The sequence below is a fragment of the Lissotriton vulgaris genome, chromosome 6, assembly GCF_964263255.1.
Source record: "Lissotriton vulgaris chromosome 6, aLisVul1.2, whole genome shotgun sequence".
Taxonomy (NCBI): Eukaryota; Metazoa; Chordata; class Amphibia; order Caudata; family Salamandridae; genus Lissotriton; species Lissotriton vulgaris.
Window position 1 is genome coordinate 1,611,846,536 of NC_141694.1, and position 17,755 is coordinate 1,611,864,290.

Sequence of the window (17,755 nt, forward strand, 5' to 3'; positions counted from 1 at the left end):
AGGCTGCAATAAAGCCTTGGCAAAACCAAAGCAATCCAAAAAGGTATCAGCAGTCCTGGAAATCAAAGGATGGAGCAACAGAGCTCCCAGCAAGGAAAATCCTCCAGGCATCCAGGAGCTGGGCAGGGCCCAGGGATTCCCCTGGGCACAAGCAGTAGCATGCCCCTGGCAGATTCAAGTTAGAAACAAGAACAAATTGGAAGGGGACACAGCCCCTTCTTATACAGAGAAAAGTCTTTGAAGTCTTTGTGCAGGCAGTGTGAGAACCAGCTAGAACTGGTTATAGGGAACTCTCTTCAGTGTCAGGGACAGAGGTGACAATCGCCCAGCGGGAGGTGGAGACAGCATTGTGGTCAGGCAGGCACAGCCCTAGTCACTCCCAGGTGCCATCTCCTCCCACTTCCCTTGCAGCAGATGCAGCCTTTCATCCACGGGCTGACTCAGACAACCTCCCGGGGCTCCCCAGCCCCTGTCACCCTCAAACCAGACAGTCAATCCAAAAGCAGGCCCAGGCACTCCTGGACCAGGCTCACCAGCCAATCACACGCCAGACACAAATTACACAAATATGCCAACTTCTAAAAGTGGTACTTCTACACTAGACACAGTCATGCCGCATATATCATTACGCAGCATTCAATCTCACGAGTTTGCACATACCAAACTCGACCCTGCACTCCCCACACATCAGGAACTACCATGGGCATACATATTCCCTATTCATTCCTATGGGAGGGCAGGTCACTCACCACACATACACAGAGAGCTCAAGCACTTTACACTGTACCACAGTGAAAAAGTGTGCAGAGGCCTAAAATCACCAACACCAGGTCACAGAAACAGGCTAGGAAAAAGCAAAAAGTCTCGGGGTGAACCTGCCAAAAGGGCCAGGTCCAACACCCCCTTACCGGTTGAATCCCCTCAGTGTGGTTGGAGACAGTGGCAGGGGTGCCCTAGATCCATGGGCGCCAGCAGAGTGCGGACACTGGACGGAATTGAGGGTTCTGGGCTGGTAACAAATAGGAGAAATGCACTGGAGGAATAGGGAGAGTTGTGAATGGGGCCCTATTTAGCAATCACCGGTATGAACTGCAGGACCGGCCCATTGCATAGCAGGCAGTGAGCAGAACTGGTGTTACTACAGGGCTGGTGATTGATCTGGATCTACAGATCTATGCTTTTTTTGGAGCAGGACAGCTCCTGACTTTTTGTACGATGGGTGTGATCACTTCCCCTGGCCCTCCCCGTGCTTGCTGGAGAGTGAAGCCCGAGCAGAAAAGAGCGTGGGACTCGTGATCTGTGGGAGCAATCTCCCTGGAACTGTCTGGTGGCAGCAGGGGGTAGTATCTGGCTGGGACCACGGAGATGGGTAAGAAGCGGGGGGAAGCATGCTGGGAATACTCCGGCCCATAAGGAAGACCAGCAGGAACAAGCTTGGGGTAGCCCTGAGCCTCAATCACAATTGGGTCCTATCCAGCAGCAGCTGTCCAAGATCCTGGGGGCCATTTCAGATACGAAGCCCACGGTCCATCAGGACATCAGCATGGTATTAGTGGGCCTTGGACTCCTTCGTGCGGAACATCAAAAACTTAAGGTGAAGGTGGTGGAGACCGGGCCTGAGGAATGATCACCTGCTCATAAGGCACTTTCGCTACAGGTGGCGGAACGGACAAGGTTCGGACCCTAGAACGGCAGGCAGAAGACGGAGAAGGCCATAGCCACCAGAAGAACGTACAAATCTTTGGCCTGGCAGATGGGATTGAGAAGGGCAACATGGTGGCATATCTGGAGCCATGGCTCAGGGATGTGTGGCCCCAGGGACGTTTACACAGTTCTTCACTCTGGAAAGGGCACACCGGGTGCCGGCTCCCACTAGCACCGTGCCGCCCTCGCGACCGGTGGTGGCCAGACTACAGCACTACAGGGACGGAGACATTATTTTGCAAAAAGCTCGCACAGATGGCCCCTTTGTGGTGGAGAACGCCAAAGTCTCCATGTTTGCGGACTACACACTGGAGGTCCAACGGAAGCGTGGCTTATACAGTGGGTCAACAAGGCGCTCAGGGATGAGGGCATCCAGTACTCTCTTATGTTCCCAGCCAAGCTCTGCATTGTGGTAGATGGTCAGATCCACTTTTGTGAGGACCCCAAAATGGCCTGGGATTGGATTGGAGCTTACTGCACTGAGAAACCTGGGCCAGAACCGAAACCCCAATAAGCGGCAAGAGGCAGCGAGCGGTCCCAAGAAATGCTCGCAGAGGCGATCTGAACGCATAGGGGCTAAGAAGCCGAACGCTTCACAGGGCGGCTGCACTGCAATCGTGGCAAATATTGCCCGAAAAAGTGGATCCCCGTCCAAGGAGGGATAAGGATCCATGAAGGGAACTGGGTGTTCAGAAACGGATTCCTCCGACAAGAATAGCCGTGTGCTCCCAGTGGTGACCCCGCACACTGCAGATGACATTATGTGACAGACACTGGCCAGCCTGAGTTGGTTGTAAGTCTGGGCCGGTGCATGAGTCACCGTAGTATGCCGAAATTTCTTTTATACTTTTGCTGCACACGCTAGAGCAGGCAGCCTTGTGAAGCTACGACCCCCTGGAGGCCTTCAATGTGTTCGGTTTGGATCTTCATTGTTTTATACAATAGTGCACTTGGAGTTTGGGCAGATGGCCGTTGCCAGGATGCCCTGGGGCTAGGCAGTTGTTCTAAGTTGGAGATTACTAGGTTTGATTTGTTTTGTTCCTCATGCATGCGGGGATGTCTCATTTTTGCACCTTATTAGCTTGGCGGGGTGGGAATTCTCAAGTGGTGTGTTGTTTTGAACTATACAAGATGACAATCGCACACCAAGACCTGAAGCTACTCACGTGGAACATTAGGAGGATGGAGTCTATGTCTAAACGCCATAATATTCACACCGATCTGAAACGCCGAGGAGTACACATTGCATTCTTGCTGGAGACGCATCTGGTTCAGGATGAGGTGGGTAAATTAAGGAGAAGATGGAGGGGACAGATCTTTGCCACTGCGCTCTCAGCATATGCCAGAGGGGTGTTGCTATGGATACGGGCCATGGGTCCCCTTTGAAGCAACATGCACACTAATCGATGAGTATGGGAGGTATGTGTTGGTTGCGGGGCGATTACGAGGTCAGGAGATTACACTATGCCGCTGTTATGCTTCCAATCATGACCAATTGGCAACCGGTCCTCCCTCTCCACTCACATGGGGCATATAAAAGTGGGTCAGATGGTGATGGGGAGGGATTTTAATTGCATGGAGAATGTCCGGCTGACTTAGACAGAAACAATATGATGAGGTACTGGAGAGGTTACGATCCCATGATTATAGAGCGTACATTAACAGATTACAAGGTGAGGAGGGGAAGGTTGGGCGATCGCTGGTGTGGCTCGTTAGACCTGAGTCGCTGGGCTCTCCGATAACCCGTATAAGAACCAACGAGGACATGATCGAATATGACCCGGATAAGATCAATGGAGTCGTTTAGAGATACTACGAACAGTTATATACCTCCCCGCAGGGTGTTTCGCAGGGGGAGATTGACTCATTCCTGGTTCAATTGTCTCTCAGAGTGGTAGATGACGAGGCCGGGAAGGAGTTGAGGGGCCAGTTGCATTGCAGGAAGTTAGGGATGCCATTGCCCTGATGGCCGGTGGTAAGACACCTGCCCTGATGGCCTGCCTTCCGAGTTCAATACGAAGTATGGAGTTAGACTGGCCCCTCGCTTGGTAACTATGTATAACAAGGCACTTCGACTGGGATATCTGTCGCCTTCTACGTGGTCTGTGTTGGTGATCCTGTTCCCCAAGACTGTGGGCCAAGTGGCGCGGGTGAAGAATTTCAGGCCCCAGTCTATGCTTAATACCGACTTTAAGTTATTAAGTAAGATATTAGCACATAGATTACTCCCCCACATGTAGCATTTCATTCATCTTGACCAAAATGGGTTCATCCCCTCCCGTAATACATTGTATAATATACGTGGATTGTACCTGGTGCTCTACCACCCTGAGAGCAGGGCGTTGTCACTAGCTGCTTTTCTCTCAGTAGATCTGGAGAAAGCGTTTGAATGCAGTCATGCGGAAAATAAGGCTGAGACGGAATGGCTGAAATGGGTTAAATTGTTATATACCTCTCCACCAGCGAGGGTTAAGACGGGCAGTACCATCTCTCCAAAGTATACAATATCGCGCAGGACCCGCCAGGGATGCCCTCTGTCCCCGCTCTTGTTTGCGTTGGCGGTGGAACCATTGGCTGAACTTTTTTGCTCAGGGGAGAGGGCCTGGGAATGTCGATGAATGGCAGAATATATGTGATCTCTTTGCATGCAGACGACTTGTTGATCTATTTGAGAGATGCTGTGAAAGGGCGGGAACTGCTTTTGAACTATTGGAGAGCTTTGGCTGCCTGTCAGGCCGTCGGGTTAACCATCACAAGACACATCTGTTCCCGGTGGCTGGGCCCTCCCTTATACCGTGGGATCTCCCTGCTGATTAGAACTGGACTCCCCGAACCTTTAAATATCTGGGCATCCAGATTTTTCACTCAGAGGACATGAGAGAGGGGAAACCTGGGAAGGGCGCTCCGCTCGAGTGTGGCTTTTTGGAGCTCGTTATGGCTACCATTGATGGCCAGAATCTCGTTGACCAAGATGGTTATGCTACCCCGCCTACTGTATTTTTTCGATAATCTACCGGAGATGATGCCTGCGGGTGATTTAGGACATTAGATGCGCTAGTATGAGACCTCATCTGGGCAGATGTGAGACGTAGAGTGGCACTACAGACCCCATCTTAGGCTCATCCCCCTCTGCCTGGGATGACTCTTGGTGGCCACCTGCCCTAGGAACAGCACCCATACCTACGGATCACGCACGTAATCTGGGCTTCATCCTGGACTCCTCCCTCTCGATGACCAGGCAAGCCAATGCTGTCTTATCTTCCTGCTTAAACATCCTACGCATGCTCAAAAAAATCTTCCGTTGGATCCCCACCGAAACTAGAAAGACGGTCACACAGGCACTGGTAACCAGCCGACTGGATTACGGAAACACTCTTTACGCCGGTACCACAGCCAAACTACAGAAAAAACTTCAACGCATCCAAAACGCCTCAGCCAGACTCATATTGGACATCCCTCGTCAAGCTCCCATTTCCGGTCACCTGAAAGATCTCCACTGGCTCCCCGTCAACAAGAGAATAACTATCCGTCTCCTCACCCACGCACACAAAGCCCTCTACGACCTAGGACCCGAATGCCTCAACACGCGACTGTCCTTCTACTCCCCCAACCGCCATCTACGATCATCCAATCAAGCCCTTGCCGCTATTCCGCGCTTCCACAGATCCACCATGGGGGGGAAGATCCTTCTCCTACTTGACCTGGAACTCTCTCCCCACCCACCCCCGCCTTACTCAGAACCACCTTTCCTTCAGAAAGCAACTAAAAACTTGGATATTCGATAAGTAAATGCACCCGCCTCCCCAAGCGCCTTGAGACCCTCTGGGTGAGTAGTGCGCTATATAAATCTTTGAATTTGAACTTGAACACAGTGCCCCATGAGAGAGGGAGGACTGGAAGTACCAGAGTTTGAACTCTATCAGCTGGATGCAGAGTTACAATGGGTGTCACAGTGGCAGGAAGGGGTGAACCTATCTGATAGAACCAGGACAGCGCTCAAGATTGTTGATGGCCAAGTTGCTGAATCAGACTGTGAGGGTGCCCAATACCTCGGCATTGTAGTCCACGACCGTACAGTGCTGGAGAAGGTGCATGGTAAGATTACCGGTTACTCCAAGATGCTCTCCGACATTACCGCTGGTGGTGTTACCTTATGGAGAGCACCAGGCGCTCTTGTGGACAGAGCAACTGGCGCCTTAAACTGAGGCCCGGGATTGAGAAACGGGCGATTGTTTAAAAGATAAATGTCTACTCCCCTCTGCTGAATTGGTAGATTGGTGGAATTGGTACGGACTTCCTACTGGCCAGTTTCTTATGTATGAGGTACTGGCACGAACATTTGGGAGGCTGTGGGGGCGCGAGTAAAGAGGAACCGGCCACTTACATGGTTCTCCATTCATTGCTTACCTGGGTACGGCCGGGCATCAAGTAAAGTGGTTCTTTGCATCGCTCCTGGAGGCGTCCTTGTCCCCGATGCTAAATCTAAGGGGGAGATGGGAGAGATCCCTTGATAGGACACTCACTGATGTAGAATGGAGCTGCATACTTGAATCACCCTAGAAAATCTCCTGCAACAACCGTCTAAAATACTTACAATTTAATTACGTTCACATGACGTATATGGCCATTCGGGCTGCCTTTGGAGGGGAACCAAGAGGCTTCCCATGATGTAGTCACTTAGACATGGATTTTGTCCATATGACTTGGAGCTGTGTGTCCCTGTGAAGTTTCTGGGAAGCGGTGCTGGCCAAGATTAATGGTACGATGAACCGCACATTGGACCACTCGATGGAGGCTTGCCTTCTTGGTCTCTATCTTATACCGCCAAAAGGTAAAGTGGGGAGTCTATTTATTGATTTGTAGTTGCCGCTAGCTAAGAGGCGTATCGAGATCTCATGGAAATCATCCATGGGGCCATAGATCAACATATGGACCGAGGAGGTATCTAGATTGGCAGCTGCAGAGAGTAGAGCCTGGAATGGAGAGGAGCTGAGGGACCTACATAGGCACCCAATTGCAGAAGCATGGAGAGACATTTTATTTATTTGGGATCACCAGAGCCACTAATAGTGAAGAAAATGGTGGTGGTGGTGTGGGGGGAGGAGAGGTGCGACAACCACCGCGGAGTGAATGTCCCAGTTGCTGATTATAAGGCACTCTGGTCGTGTCCTTCCTGCCCCCCCCTCCCCACCCCTCCTTCACTATTGCAGACGCCTAGGGAGAACACAGGAAGCTAGCTTACATTAACATGATCTAGACTTGTTCCACCTTGCTGAGGGAATAACGGTTCACCACCCCTAAAATTGAGATCATCAGAGGGGGAGACACCTGCATGCACTGTTCGAGGTTGTTTTCTTTTTTAGTTTTTATACTTGTCATTAACTAGAGAGATCTATGGCACGTCTGATCCATGGAGTAACCAGTACTTATCACTGAGTACACTAGTAATTAGTAGGCCCCAGGGAATGGGTAATATGGTGTATAAGATTCATCTTTGATATGTGAAACAGGCGAAGCTACTAAGCTGATGCCCTCATCAGAAAGGCGGAAGGGCGAGACTGATGTTTAATTGAGTACAAAGCTGCATATTTTGTTTGTCCCCCCCCCCACACCCCCCGATTATTAATGTGATGTAACATTGCCATCTGACACGTTTGCTGCCTGGTTGGATAGTACGTAGCTCAATCTTCTTCCTCTTATATTGTATTAGTTCAAGTTCAATCTTTATTTCGTTGCATTTGCAACATAAAAGATAACATATAATATACAGTTCATAATAAAATACACAGTATCAATTCATACATTATAATGGGCATCCTAATATATAAACTACATTGCATCTACATTTCATCATAATTGGACACATTAAATTACATTTCTTCATGTTTGGACACATAATTTTACAGTTTCGGGTTTGGCACAGAGTCAATTAAATAATAAAATATTTAAAAACAGTAGAAAAGTTAAAAGAACATTAAATTGATTTGTAACAGCCAAAAATTAAAAGGTACAATGCCTAGGCAATATTCATGGTTAAGGAAAGTCCAATTGAACAGTTTTTCATACTTAAAATGAAAGAGATAGTTTCCTTCTGCTAAAATAAGCGGACAATAAAAATTTACTAATCCCGAACACAATTACTTGGCTAGTATCCGTACTTAAGATCCTGCCAGCTTCCCTATGGGAAGTAGAGCCAATGTTACGGCACAAGGCGAATATCCATCTTTTCCTTGCCTTGCCGTAACTAGGGCAAAAAAACAATATGTGAAAGATATCCTCCCTTTGATAATTGGTGCACAAGCTACAATGGTCTTTATCTGTCTTTCCCCATCTTTTCTGTTACCTTTATCCTCAGCGTTCCATACCTAAATTTTAGATATAAGGATTTGGCCAATGGAGGCTGGATTTCATCAAGAAATTGTTCGAAAGAATCCTCATTTTTTACCAGAATTTTTTTTCTTGGAAGCTGAGTTTAGAGAACCAGGCTCGTTCCAAAAGTGTGTTAGTCCGAGCTTGATTAGCCCATTTTTTACATGCTTAAACCAAAAAATCTTGTTGTCTCTATCAAGCTCTAGTACTTCCTTCAACCCATTCTTATAGTCAGATAATTCCAAAGTTGTCCATAATCTGACCCACAACAGCAATGGTCTCAATATAGCATGGTGATCTGTGAGTTTAATATTTAGGTCAAGGAATAAGAGTATCAATGGGGTATTGGTTGGAACTTTTAGTAGTCCCCTAATGAATTTATTCTCCAGTACTTCAAAAGTTTTTTTACATACCGGCCCCCAGATTTCCGCCCTATACAGGGAGGCAGATTGAACCTTATATCTAAAAAGCTCTATTGCTGGAGTGACTGCCTTATTCACACTTTTATTATACCTCTGGGTTATTGGAAAACAGTTTTGTTTGAACACCAATTTTGATTTTTCCAATTGTGGGCCCCATCCCATTACAGAGTCTAACAAGACCCCCAGGTAGGTAAAACTGTGCTCGTAGTTTAATTTTTGCCCATTTAACATCAAATTCCTTTTAAAAGTTTTGTGCGGGTTTAGTGCCATGTATTTTGTTTTTTTATGTTGATTTCTAATCCTTTGTGGATACAGTACTTTTGGAACCTGTCTAATAGGATCTGTAGACCCCGTGGCGTTTGCGAAATTAAAATTGTGTCGTCCGCGAAGAGGAGGGACGCAACACGTTCCCCTCCCAGTCGGGCCGAATCGTTGTCACAATTTTCCATGTAGGTTGCAATATCATTTACGTAAAGGGAGAAAAGCGTAGGGGCCAGAACGCAACCCTGGTGCACTTCCCTTTTTATGGGGATCGGGTCTGTGAGTTCCCCATTTGGGCCCCACCTGACCTTAGCGTAGTTCTCCTGATGCAACCCCATCACAAGTTTTAGTAATTCGCCTGGGAGTCCTTGCCTATTCAGGGTTTCCCAAAGTAGATCGCGTGGAATTAGGTCAAATGCTGCTCGTAGGTCTACAAAGGTCACATACAAGTGACCTTTGCGGATGATGACATATTTCCAGTACAAGCAGCATAGCCTAAATACTTGGTCAATAGTACTTGTTTTATTCCTAAATCCCGCCTGATATTTAGATAAAATTGACTCCTCCTCCAACCATGAATTTATTCGATTTAGAATATGCCTGGCATATATCTTCTGCGTAATATCTAAAAGGCTAATGGGGCGGTAGTTGGCTGGGTCGCCACGGTCCCCTTTTTTAAAAATGGTGATAATTTCTGCGCCATTCCATGTGTCCGGAATATGGTCGCTAGCCGCAACTATATTAAATAGATGGTTTAAATAGGGTGCCCAAACATCAATATTGTACAGATACAGGTCACCAGGAATTCTATCAAGCCCTGGCGCCTTCCCTTTCTTTACTGTAGTAATTGCTGTCTCTGTTTCTTGTATGGTGAAGACTACCGGGTGGGTGTTAGCTGGTATTATGACCGAGGATACGTCTATTGTAGCGTCAGTTGGAGTTTTTGCTGCATACAATGACGTTAAGTGCTTAACCCAAGTATCCTCATCTAAATAAACCTCCCTGGAGCCTTTCTCCCGTTTATTTTCCTTGGCTGCCAGTTCCCAGAATTGTCTCTGGTCCTTGTTTTTAGCGGCTATTAACATACTGAGCCATATTTCCTCATCCCATGAGGATTTCGCTCTTAGTATTGTTTTGTTATAAGCCTTCCTTTTATCTCTAATTTCTAACGGACCTTCCCCTTTAACAGCATTAATCAGTGCAGTTTTGGCAAGATGGCATTCCTTGTTGTACCGAGGTTTGCCTGTGGATTTTGCATTAGTCCTGCCAGCACCTTTTTTAGGTTTTTTTGTAAGGATTTCTAATAATTTGCTGAAAAGGGACTTATGTAGCTCAATAAATTCTTTAGGGTCGCAGCTATAGGGACAATATGAGTCCAGGGTATCTGCAAAAATGCAGTAAATATTGGCCAATAGGTCCTCTTTTTCTAATACGAAGGCCCATTTAACCTCCCTACGGTTGTTACTAAGGACAATATTGTCAGTTGTAGATGAGGATGCTAGGCTATGGCCTCCCTCCGAGATATCAAGCCCCGTTAACATGCTTAGTAGAAAGTTCATTTCGAGAGGGCGATGGTCACTTTCATATCTCTCTTTGACCTTCAGGTCTACTGTAAAGGGCCAAAGGTCAAAGGAGACGATAACATAATCTAAGTTACTTCCATAATCACGTCTCTTGAAAGTGGGGGCTTTCGGGCTGTCAGAAGGCATACGGCCGTTACATGCTCTCAGGCCATGTGAAGTCAAGAACCTCGTAATCTGCAAAGCCAATGCAGTACCGGCCACCATACTATTCTCATTCAGGGCAGGTATTCCATTGGCAGCGTCCTCCTCTTCAAACAATTGAGCTATCCCTGTGATTGGTTCGAAATTACAATTCAGATCTCCACATAGGATAACACTTGCCTCTGTTTTTAATGTATCCATAAGTGACTCTAACTTCCCTATGCATGAGGATTCCTTGTGGGAAGACTGAGGACTGTTATATACATTAAGAAGATAGAACACCCTATTATCCACTGTCGTTACTTCCAGACAAAGAATGTCTGGAGATTCAGTGTTAATCATGTTAATACCTAATTTAATGGAAACATTGACCCATACTAATAGGCCTCCAGATGCACGACCTCTTCGGGAAGGCACAGCCTCTATTTGGTAGGTTTTGTAACCAACCCTGTGCATTAGTACTGTAGCCCAAGTTTCCTGTAATACACAGATGCCAAAGGTGTTCATGTATGCATTCCAGTCAGGGTCACTTAGTTTCACACGCACCCCTGCAATATTCCATGATACAAGTTTAATCAAGGGAGATCCCTCATTCGAATCATGGGGCACAACAGGTAAAACAACTGACAAGCTCCTATTGACTTCATCGGCACCTATGAAAACGGGACATAAGTCCACCTTAGGACAGCTATTATCTTTTCTTTCATGATGATATCCCAGGGTACATGACACATTTTCATTCCCCCCGGAATCTCTACTTTTTTGACTTGAGGCAGGTGATAACAAAAAGGAACCCTCATTTGTCCCAGGAGACGCTACAGGTAAAGCAACTGGCAAGCTACTATATGTTTCATCACATGTTACAACAGTGCGTGAACCTAGCTTCGGACTACTAGATCCTTTTTCCTCGGTACATCCCAAAATACATGAGACAATTTCAATACCCCTGTTGTCTTCCATACTCTTTAAACATCAATCGCACTCCTCCAATCCACTGAATGCCTCAAACCTATTTGATAATTCTAAGGGAGTAAATGGGAAGAGATGGGACATTTTTCCATTTCCTCCTAGGTTGTTGCTAGTTGGTATGGTGTTCCACCCATGCATCACAGGAGGTGGAACTAGTTGGTGCAAATAGGCGGGGTTCCTAGCTGTTTCCATATTTGAAAAGTGGACATTAAAGGGGATATTGTTGTTTAAATGTTGGGGGGGAAATACAGTGGATCTTGGGTAGAAATAAGTCAGTGGGCGTGGCACTATACAGTTGTTTTCATTGCCATAGGGCCAGCTCAAAATATATTGGACCGCCTTTCTGTCCCTGAAGTTTGCAATTACAATGTCACCCCCTATATCTTTTGTTCTTCCACCCAGCCAAGACAGACGGCGAACGTGGACTATTTCGCCATTTACATGATTAGCTTTAGGTCTGTACAATGACAACCAGTGCATTATCTTATTTTTTAGTTGGAAGTAACCTTCCCGCTTACCACTTGTCAGCTCAGGGACCCCAGTGAGTACCACCACATACGGTAAAGCTTCCGGCTGAAGTTCCGTAGGTGGTCTCCTTCCCTGTCCCCCTCTTACTTGGCTGGTCTCATTCTCTTCGGCTGTTAAGAGTCTATTCGGGGGGATACTTGGTTCCCTGGCCTGGGTATTAGCTAAAGTATCAGTACAATTAGATGTTATAGTTGGTCTACTCATGGGTATTTTTAGCTGCTTTGATTTAGAGTTATTGGAAGGTTTGCTACCAGATGGAGCACCTGTAGTTGGGTGGTTAGGGGCAGCTGAAATGGCCACTACTTGATTATTATCAATAGTGGAGTTAGTGGATTTTGCAGCTGCTCCTTCAATTGGGGGGTGTACATTGAGGTTAAAGCTTTTTTGGGGCTGTAACGCATTCTGAGACCTTAATGGCCTATCCAATTGCCCAAGAGCTGCCAGGTCCAGCTCAATTTTCCCCAACCTTAATTCTACTCCCTTAAGTCTTTCAGATAAGGCTAGCATGTAAGTTCGCACTATTATTTCTATATTGTCCAAAAGAGTTTTCGGAGAAGCTGGCAGCGGTCCTTCTTCCATTGGAATGTGGATAACGTCAGGCACTGTAGCTAATGGGGAGGTTGGTATCACGAGTGTTGAAGGGGTTGAAGCAGTTGCTGTAGCTTGTTTGCTAACAGGCTTTCCCAAGGTCATAGTAGTGACAGGGTTGGGCTTCTTCCCAAAATCAGTATGGCTTAACTTAGGCTTGCTTGTGTCCATTTTCTTCCGTCTCCTTTTGGAAGGTGGGGGCCCATGTACTTTATGTGGCAGTGGCCTCTGGTTTTTTCCTCTTACTACCTTACCCGGCCTGATTTTGGGGGAAATCAAGGTTTTAACGGAGTTAGGTGTACTGGGCAGATCATGTGCCTCAATTTGTGACTCTGGCTGGGTTTGCTTAGGTGAAATAGCAGGAGCTAGGCATTCCTTGAGTAATAGGGGCACACTGGCAGTTGGAGATATATTGTCTGTCAGAATGCTATTCGTTTCGTTGTCCAGGGTAACAGAGTAAATGGGCTCAGACAATGTCCTATTTTTAATGCGTTCGATTGAGCGGCGCCGATCCGCCCGCCTCTCAGCAAGTAGTAGTTCTTTATTGCCCTCAGGCGCTGCTTTAGAAAAGTAGTCATCCAATGTTCTATTTAATGTACTCCCAGTTTTATCCGAGCCGGCAATGGCAGAGCTAGCAGCAGAGGTAGCCATCGTACAATTTCACAATGAATGGGATAATAGATGGTTTGCTACTTACTCAGTAAATTGATCAGGACTTCGGGCCCAGCCCAGCCTCTTCTGGCCTCAGAGGCCCTAAGAGGGCCCGCACTTTGCCCGGGCTTCGCCCGGCGTCCCGCGAGACGGGGGTGACAGCAAATTTATGCGCCTCCTGGCGCTCGATTGACGCGGAATGCATCGCCGGGAATGCTGGGTAGTGTAGTTTTTTTTCCTTGCCCCAGCACCGCGCTCCGCTCGGCGGCCAGACCCGACGATGGAGCAGGGCTCAGGCGGCGGGAGGCGGGTGGGCGAGGGCACAGCTTCCTGAGGTATTTGTTCTCCTCTGGGCACAACAAGGTTTTCCTGCAGCAATTCGTTTCCAAGGTAGATCCCCCCCCTCGACCGGGATGACAGCAAATTTATGTGCCTCCTGGCGCTCGATTGACGCAGAATGCGTCGCCGGGAATGCTGGGTAGTGTAGTTTTTTTTCCTTGCCCCAGCACCGCGCTCCGCTCGGCGGCCAGACCCGACGATGGAGCAGGGGTCAGGCGGCGGGAGGCGGGTGGGCGAGGGCACAGCTTCCTGAGGTATTTGTTCTCCTCTGGGCACAACAAGGTTTTCCTGCAGCAATTCGTTTCCAAGGTAGATCCCCCCCTCGACCGAGATGACAGCAAATTTATGCGCCTCCTGGCGCTCGATTGACACGGAATGCGTCACCGGGAATGCTGGGTAGTGTCGTTTTTTTTCCTTGCCCCAGCACCGCGCTCCGCTCGGCGGCCAGACCCGACGATGGAGCAGGGGTCAGGCGGCGGGAGGCGGGTGGGCGAGGGCACAACTTCCTGAGGTATTTGTTCTCCTCTGGGCACAACAAGGTTTTCCTGCAGCAATTCGTTTCCAAGGTCTTCAATATAGTGCTGTGTAGGATTACAAAGGCCAATACAAATATTTTTTTGTAAAAAGCTTCGGATTACATGCGTGGGGGAGGGGGCACTGCTAGGTTTGCTACCTTTACAGTTCTCAAATTTCTTCACAGTGGAAGCATTTGGATTTCTTCACAGGAGTTGGGCCCTCCTGAGGAGTTGGCACATAGTGATATCTTCATGGAACGTTGGAGTCTTCAAATCAAATTTCTTACAGATTAAAGCAAGGGCCCGTTATTAGCAATATAATAAATGTGATTTTCCTAAAACATAGAATAATGCTAATTCAAATCATATTTGGATCTGATGAGAGACATGTAGGACGCTAAAAATAATTGACACTTTAGGCTCGGATTATTTACCGAATTTCGTGTGCGAGAGAGAGAGAGAGAGAGAGAGAGAGAGAGAGAGAGAGAGAGAGAGAGAGAGAGAGAGAGAGAGAATGTACAGTAGTTTGGAAGCTATTCTGTTTTCACACGCTGCACATTATTCCGCCATCTAGTGGTTGGAGACAGAAATGTTCTCTAAATTTGGCTTTTATGGTCTTATTTACAGACATCTTTTACATTACTTTTTGCGAAAGATCTGTAGTGGACCATATCAAAACGTTACAGTGGGCTTAGAGCCCGACCTTTTCTTAACACTAGTTGACTTTCTTGTTACTCATTTGCTTGCTTCTTGTTCCACGCCTTTCCTTCCTCTTCTTGGATTATTCTTTTCCTGGAGCAGACGCTTGTTACGAACCTTTTAATCAGATGACTGGTATCCTTAAACTACTCACATTCAGCGATGTTATTTTTCCCTTATTCTTTCAGCACTCGGAGTCCATGGATTTTCTTGCTCTCTCCGAGAGTACAGCTCCTTCTCCAAATACCCGACCGCCCGAGCGCTCTGTATTGCGGCTTCCACCTAGACGTATTCGTTTTCATTTATTCCCCTGCCCACTCCCTGTTGCTTACCATCACCTGCTCCCCACACCCGCTACTCCGTTGCCTCACCCACTCGCGTCTCTGTTATTCTCCCACACCTCACGGGCCATGAAAATGAAACATTTTTATGTGTATGTTTTTGGAGGCCCCGGCAGCTGCAATATTGGACCCCTTTCAGAAAAGTGCTTTCATGTACTGATATGTTTTTTATTATTATTATTTACACATCCAAGTGGCATCTGACATCTTGGATCGGTACATTTAAATACAAAGAAAGAAAATAAATAAAATGGTACCTGTGTCATTTTATTGATGAACACATGCGTTGTGATGTCTTCACGTGACCATGTAATGATGCGGCCGCTGGTAGTGTCATAACACAAATGTGCTCACTCACCTGTCATCATACCTCCGTTCTTTACTTACATGCCAGGAGGTAGATGCAGACTTAAAGGATGACGGACTTCTAGCCATCAATAGCCTCACCTACAGATGAGTGTCTTAATAGATAGTGCTATAAAATATTACCACGACTACCATAATTACAGGAGAAATGGTGTGTGTACTAGTAGCTATTTTCATCCTAGTGTATGAAAGAATATTTACCAAACGATCTACAAATTTGATATTAAAATATTAAACTGAGTAAGAGTAGTTCTCAATAAATAAATGATTATGAAAAGAACAGAATAATTATAAGCCCTACTGCTATTTGAACAACGAAGACAACATATATTTTCTGACAATGCTTGCATGGGAGCTAAAATTACGTGTGTGAATGACTGCTTAGACTTGGTTTGTGAACATCAAAACTTTCCTGAGAGGTAAGTTAAGCATGAAAATATGTATGCCAAGATTGAAATGTTATGGATTAGCAAAACGTCTAACTTACTCTCAAGTGCCAGAGTAACTTACAAATTCCCCAAGTAAGAAATTATTTCCGGCACCTTTGTGGGTTAGGCGCTCCGTGTATACATGCAAATTTGATACAATTATAAAAAAGCACATATTTTAATTAAGTTGAAGCTAAAATATTAACGCAATGCTCGTTAAGGGGATGTTGACAGCCAATAAAGCACTAAAAAAAACCTTCTTTGTTGCCTTTTAAAAACTTACATTTACCAACAACAGAAGTGGCGAGAGCAACAAATAGCCCCATTATGGTGGCAACACTTAATGCGTACAATCCATGCATGAAGTTTTGCAACTTACCTCGCCTTCTTGGAAGTTAATGCCTTGTTTTCATTTAATTTTCGTCCTCCGCTTTCTAAAGAAACATGAACAAATTAACTTTTTGTTTGGCATACACAAATGAGGAAAACACGTTTTAAGAAAACGTGGGCATGCAAGTGTCGCAATATAATATTTTAAAAAGGAACTTTAGTCTGCTCACTCCCGTATGGAGAGTGCGGCATTTAAGGACATGAGCACGACCTACTGCGCAGCAAAAGCACTGGGCATTATACACAATCTGAGATTCGTCCCACCGATCCTTCTAAGAAGCGGCCACATAGAGCAGCATGTCTTCCACATTTATGCGCAAAGTAGCACAATCCAAGCACTTTCCTTTTTCAATCCAGGCACGTTTGGGCTAATACATTTGGGGCTCATAAACATGAGCCTTCTTTGCCTAATAAGTTTGGTCTCAAAGGAAACGGTCTCAGGATATAGGGATAGTTTTAAAGCCATATGGTTTACATATGAGCAACAGGCAGGATCAATTAATAAATACCCCTTCTTTGGTTTCCTCAATAGATCCTACACAATTGATGATCTGTTTCACAACGAAGAAAGGCGAGTTAGAAGTAGCGAATTTCTAAATACAAGTAAGCTTTTCTACAATTCATACATTTTCAATTTCTTCACTGAAGACGACATGAAGCACCAACCTAAACAAGTTATTTCTGACATTTTATTAATCGTTTGAATGTATACTGGTACCATGGACGGCAATTATCACTGGACTGTGAACAGTAAATTAAACAAGGAGATTGAAGCAGTCATAAAAGATAGAGGTACATTAATTGGGCTGTGTTTTTGTATGAGTGGAGAAGGAGTGAATGTGATTAGTAATCAGTTTCTAAACTAGAGCATTCTTCTCTTTAAATTCTCAGCTCTTCAAGTGTTCTGTGTCCTGAGGAGAACCCTTCAAGAGATTTAAGTGGGTTCGAAATATGTTGACAGTTCCTTTTGACCAAATAGGTGTAAAGGTGGATGCAATACCTCTCGTGCTCACAAAACATCTTTGTTTCTTTTTTGTTTAATACAACTGGAGTGAGCAGAGTAGGGTTACCATTTGCTCACTACCTCTAAAACTAGTTAAAGCACAACCGAATGAGATAGTGTTCAGAGGTACTGGTTGTTAATGTGAGTGTTGGTAAAGAACCTGTACAGAACCAGAGCTATATATGTGGTTTATGTTGGTTTTTTTGTAATGTGATGTTTTTGTATATTGACAATATATTGTGTTATTTAATTTATATGTTCATTTTTTCTTGTAATCTCATTATAGGTTCAAATATCTAACAAAATGTGTATGTTGCATAATAGAACAAAAAAAATCTTACATTTGAAATCAAAAAACTAAAATAATCAAAAGTAAAGAGAATAAAAAATGTTTTCAAATCAGAATGATTTGTCATGTGATCTTTGTATGAAAGGTTCATCAGTATGGAGTAGTTTCT

The 17,755-nt window shown here is 45.7% G+C and overlaps 1 protein-coding gene across 1 annotated transcript in view; it reads right to left on the minus strand.

The window, feature by feature from the left end:
* Positions 1-17,755, minus strand: part of CRIPT (CXXC repeat containing interactor of PDZ3 domain) — a 197,424-nt gene that overhangs the window by 73,793 nt on the left and 105,876 nt on the right. Inside the window, exon 3 of the mRNA XM_086927780.1 lies at positions 16,284-16,338. Coding sequence (XP_086783906.1) covers positions 16,284-16,338 — 55 coding nt within the window. The remainder of the gene's footprint in view (positions 1-16,283; positions 16,339-17,755) is intronic.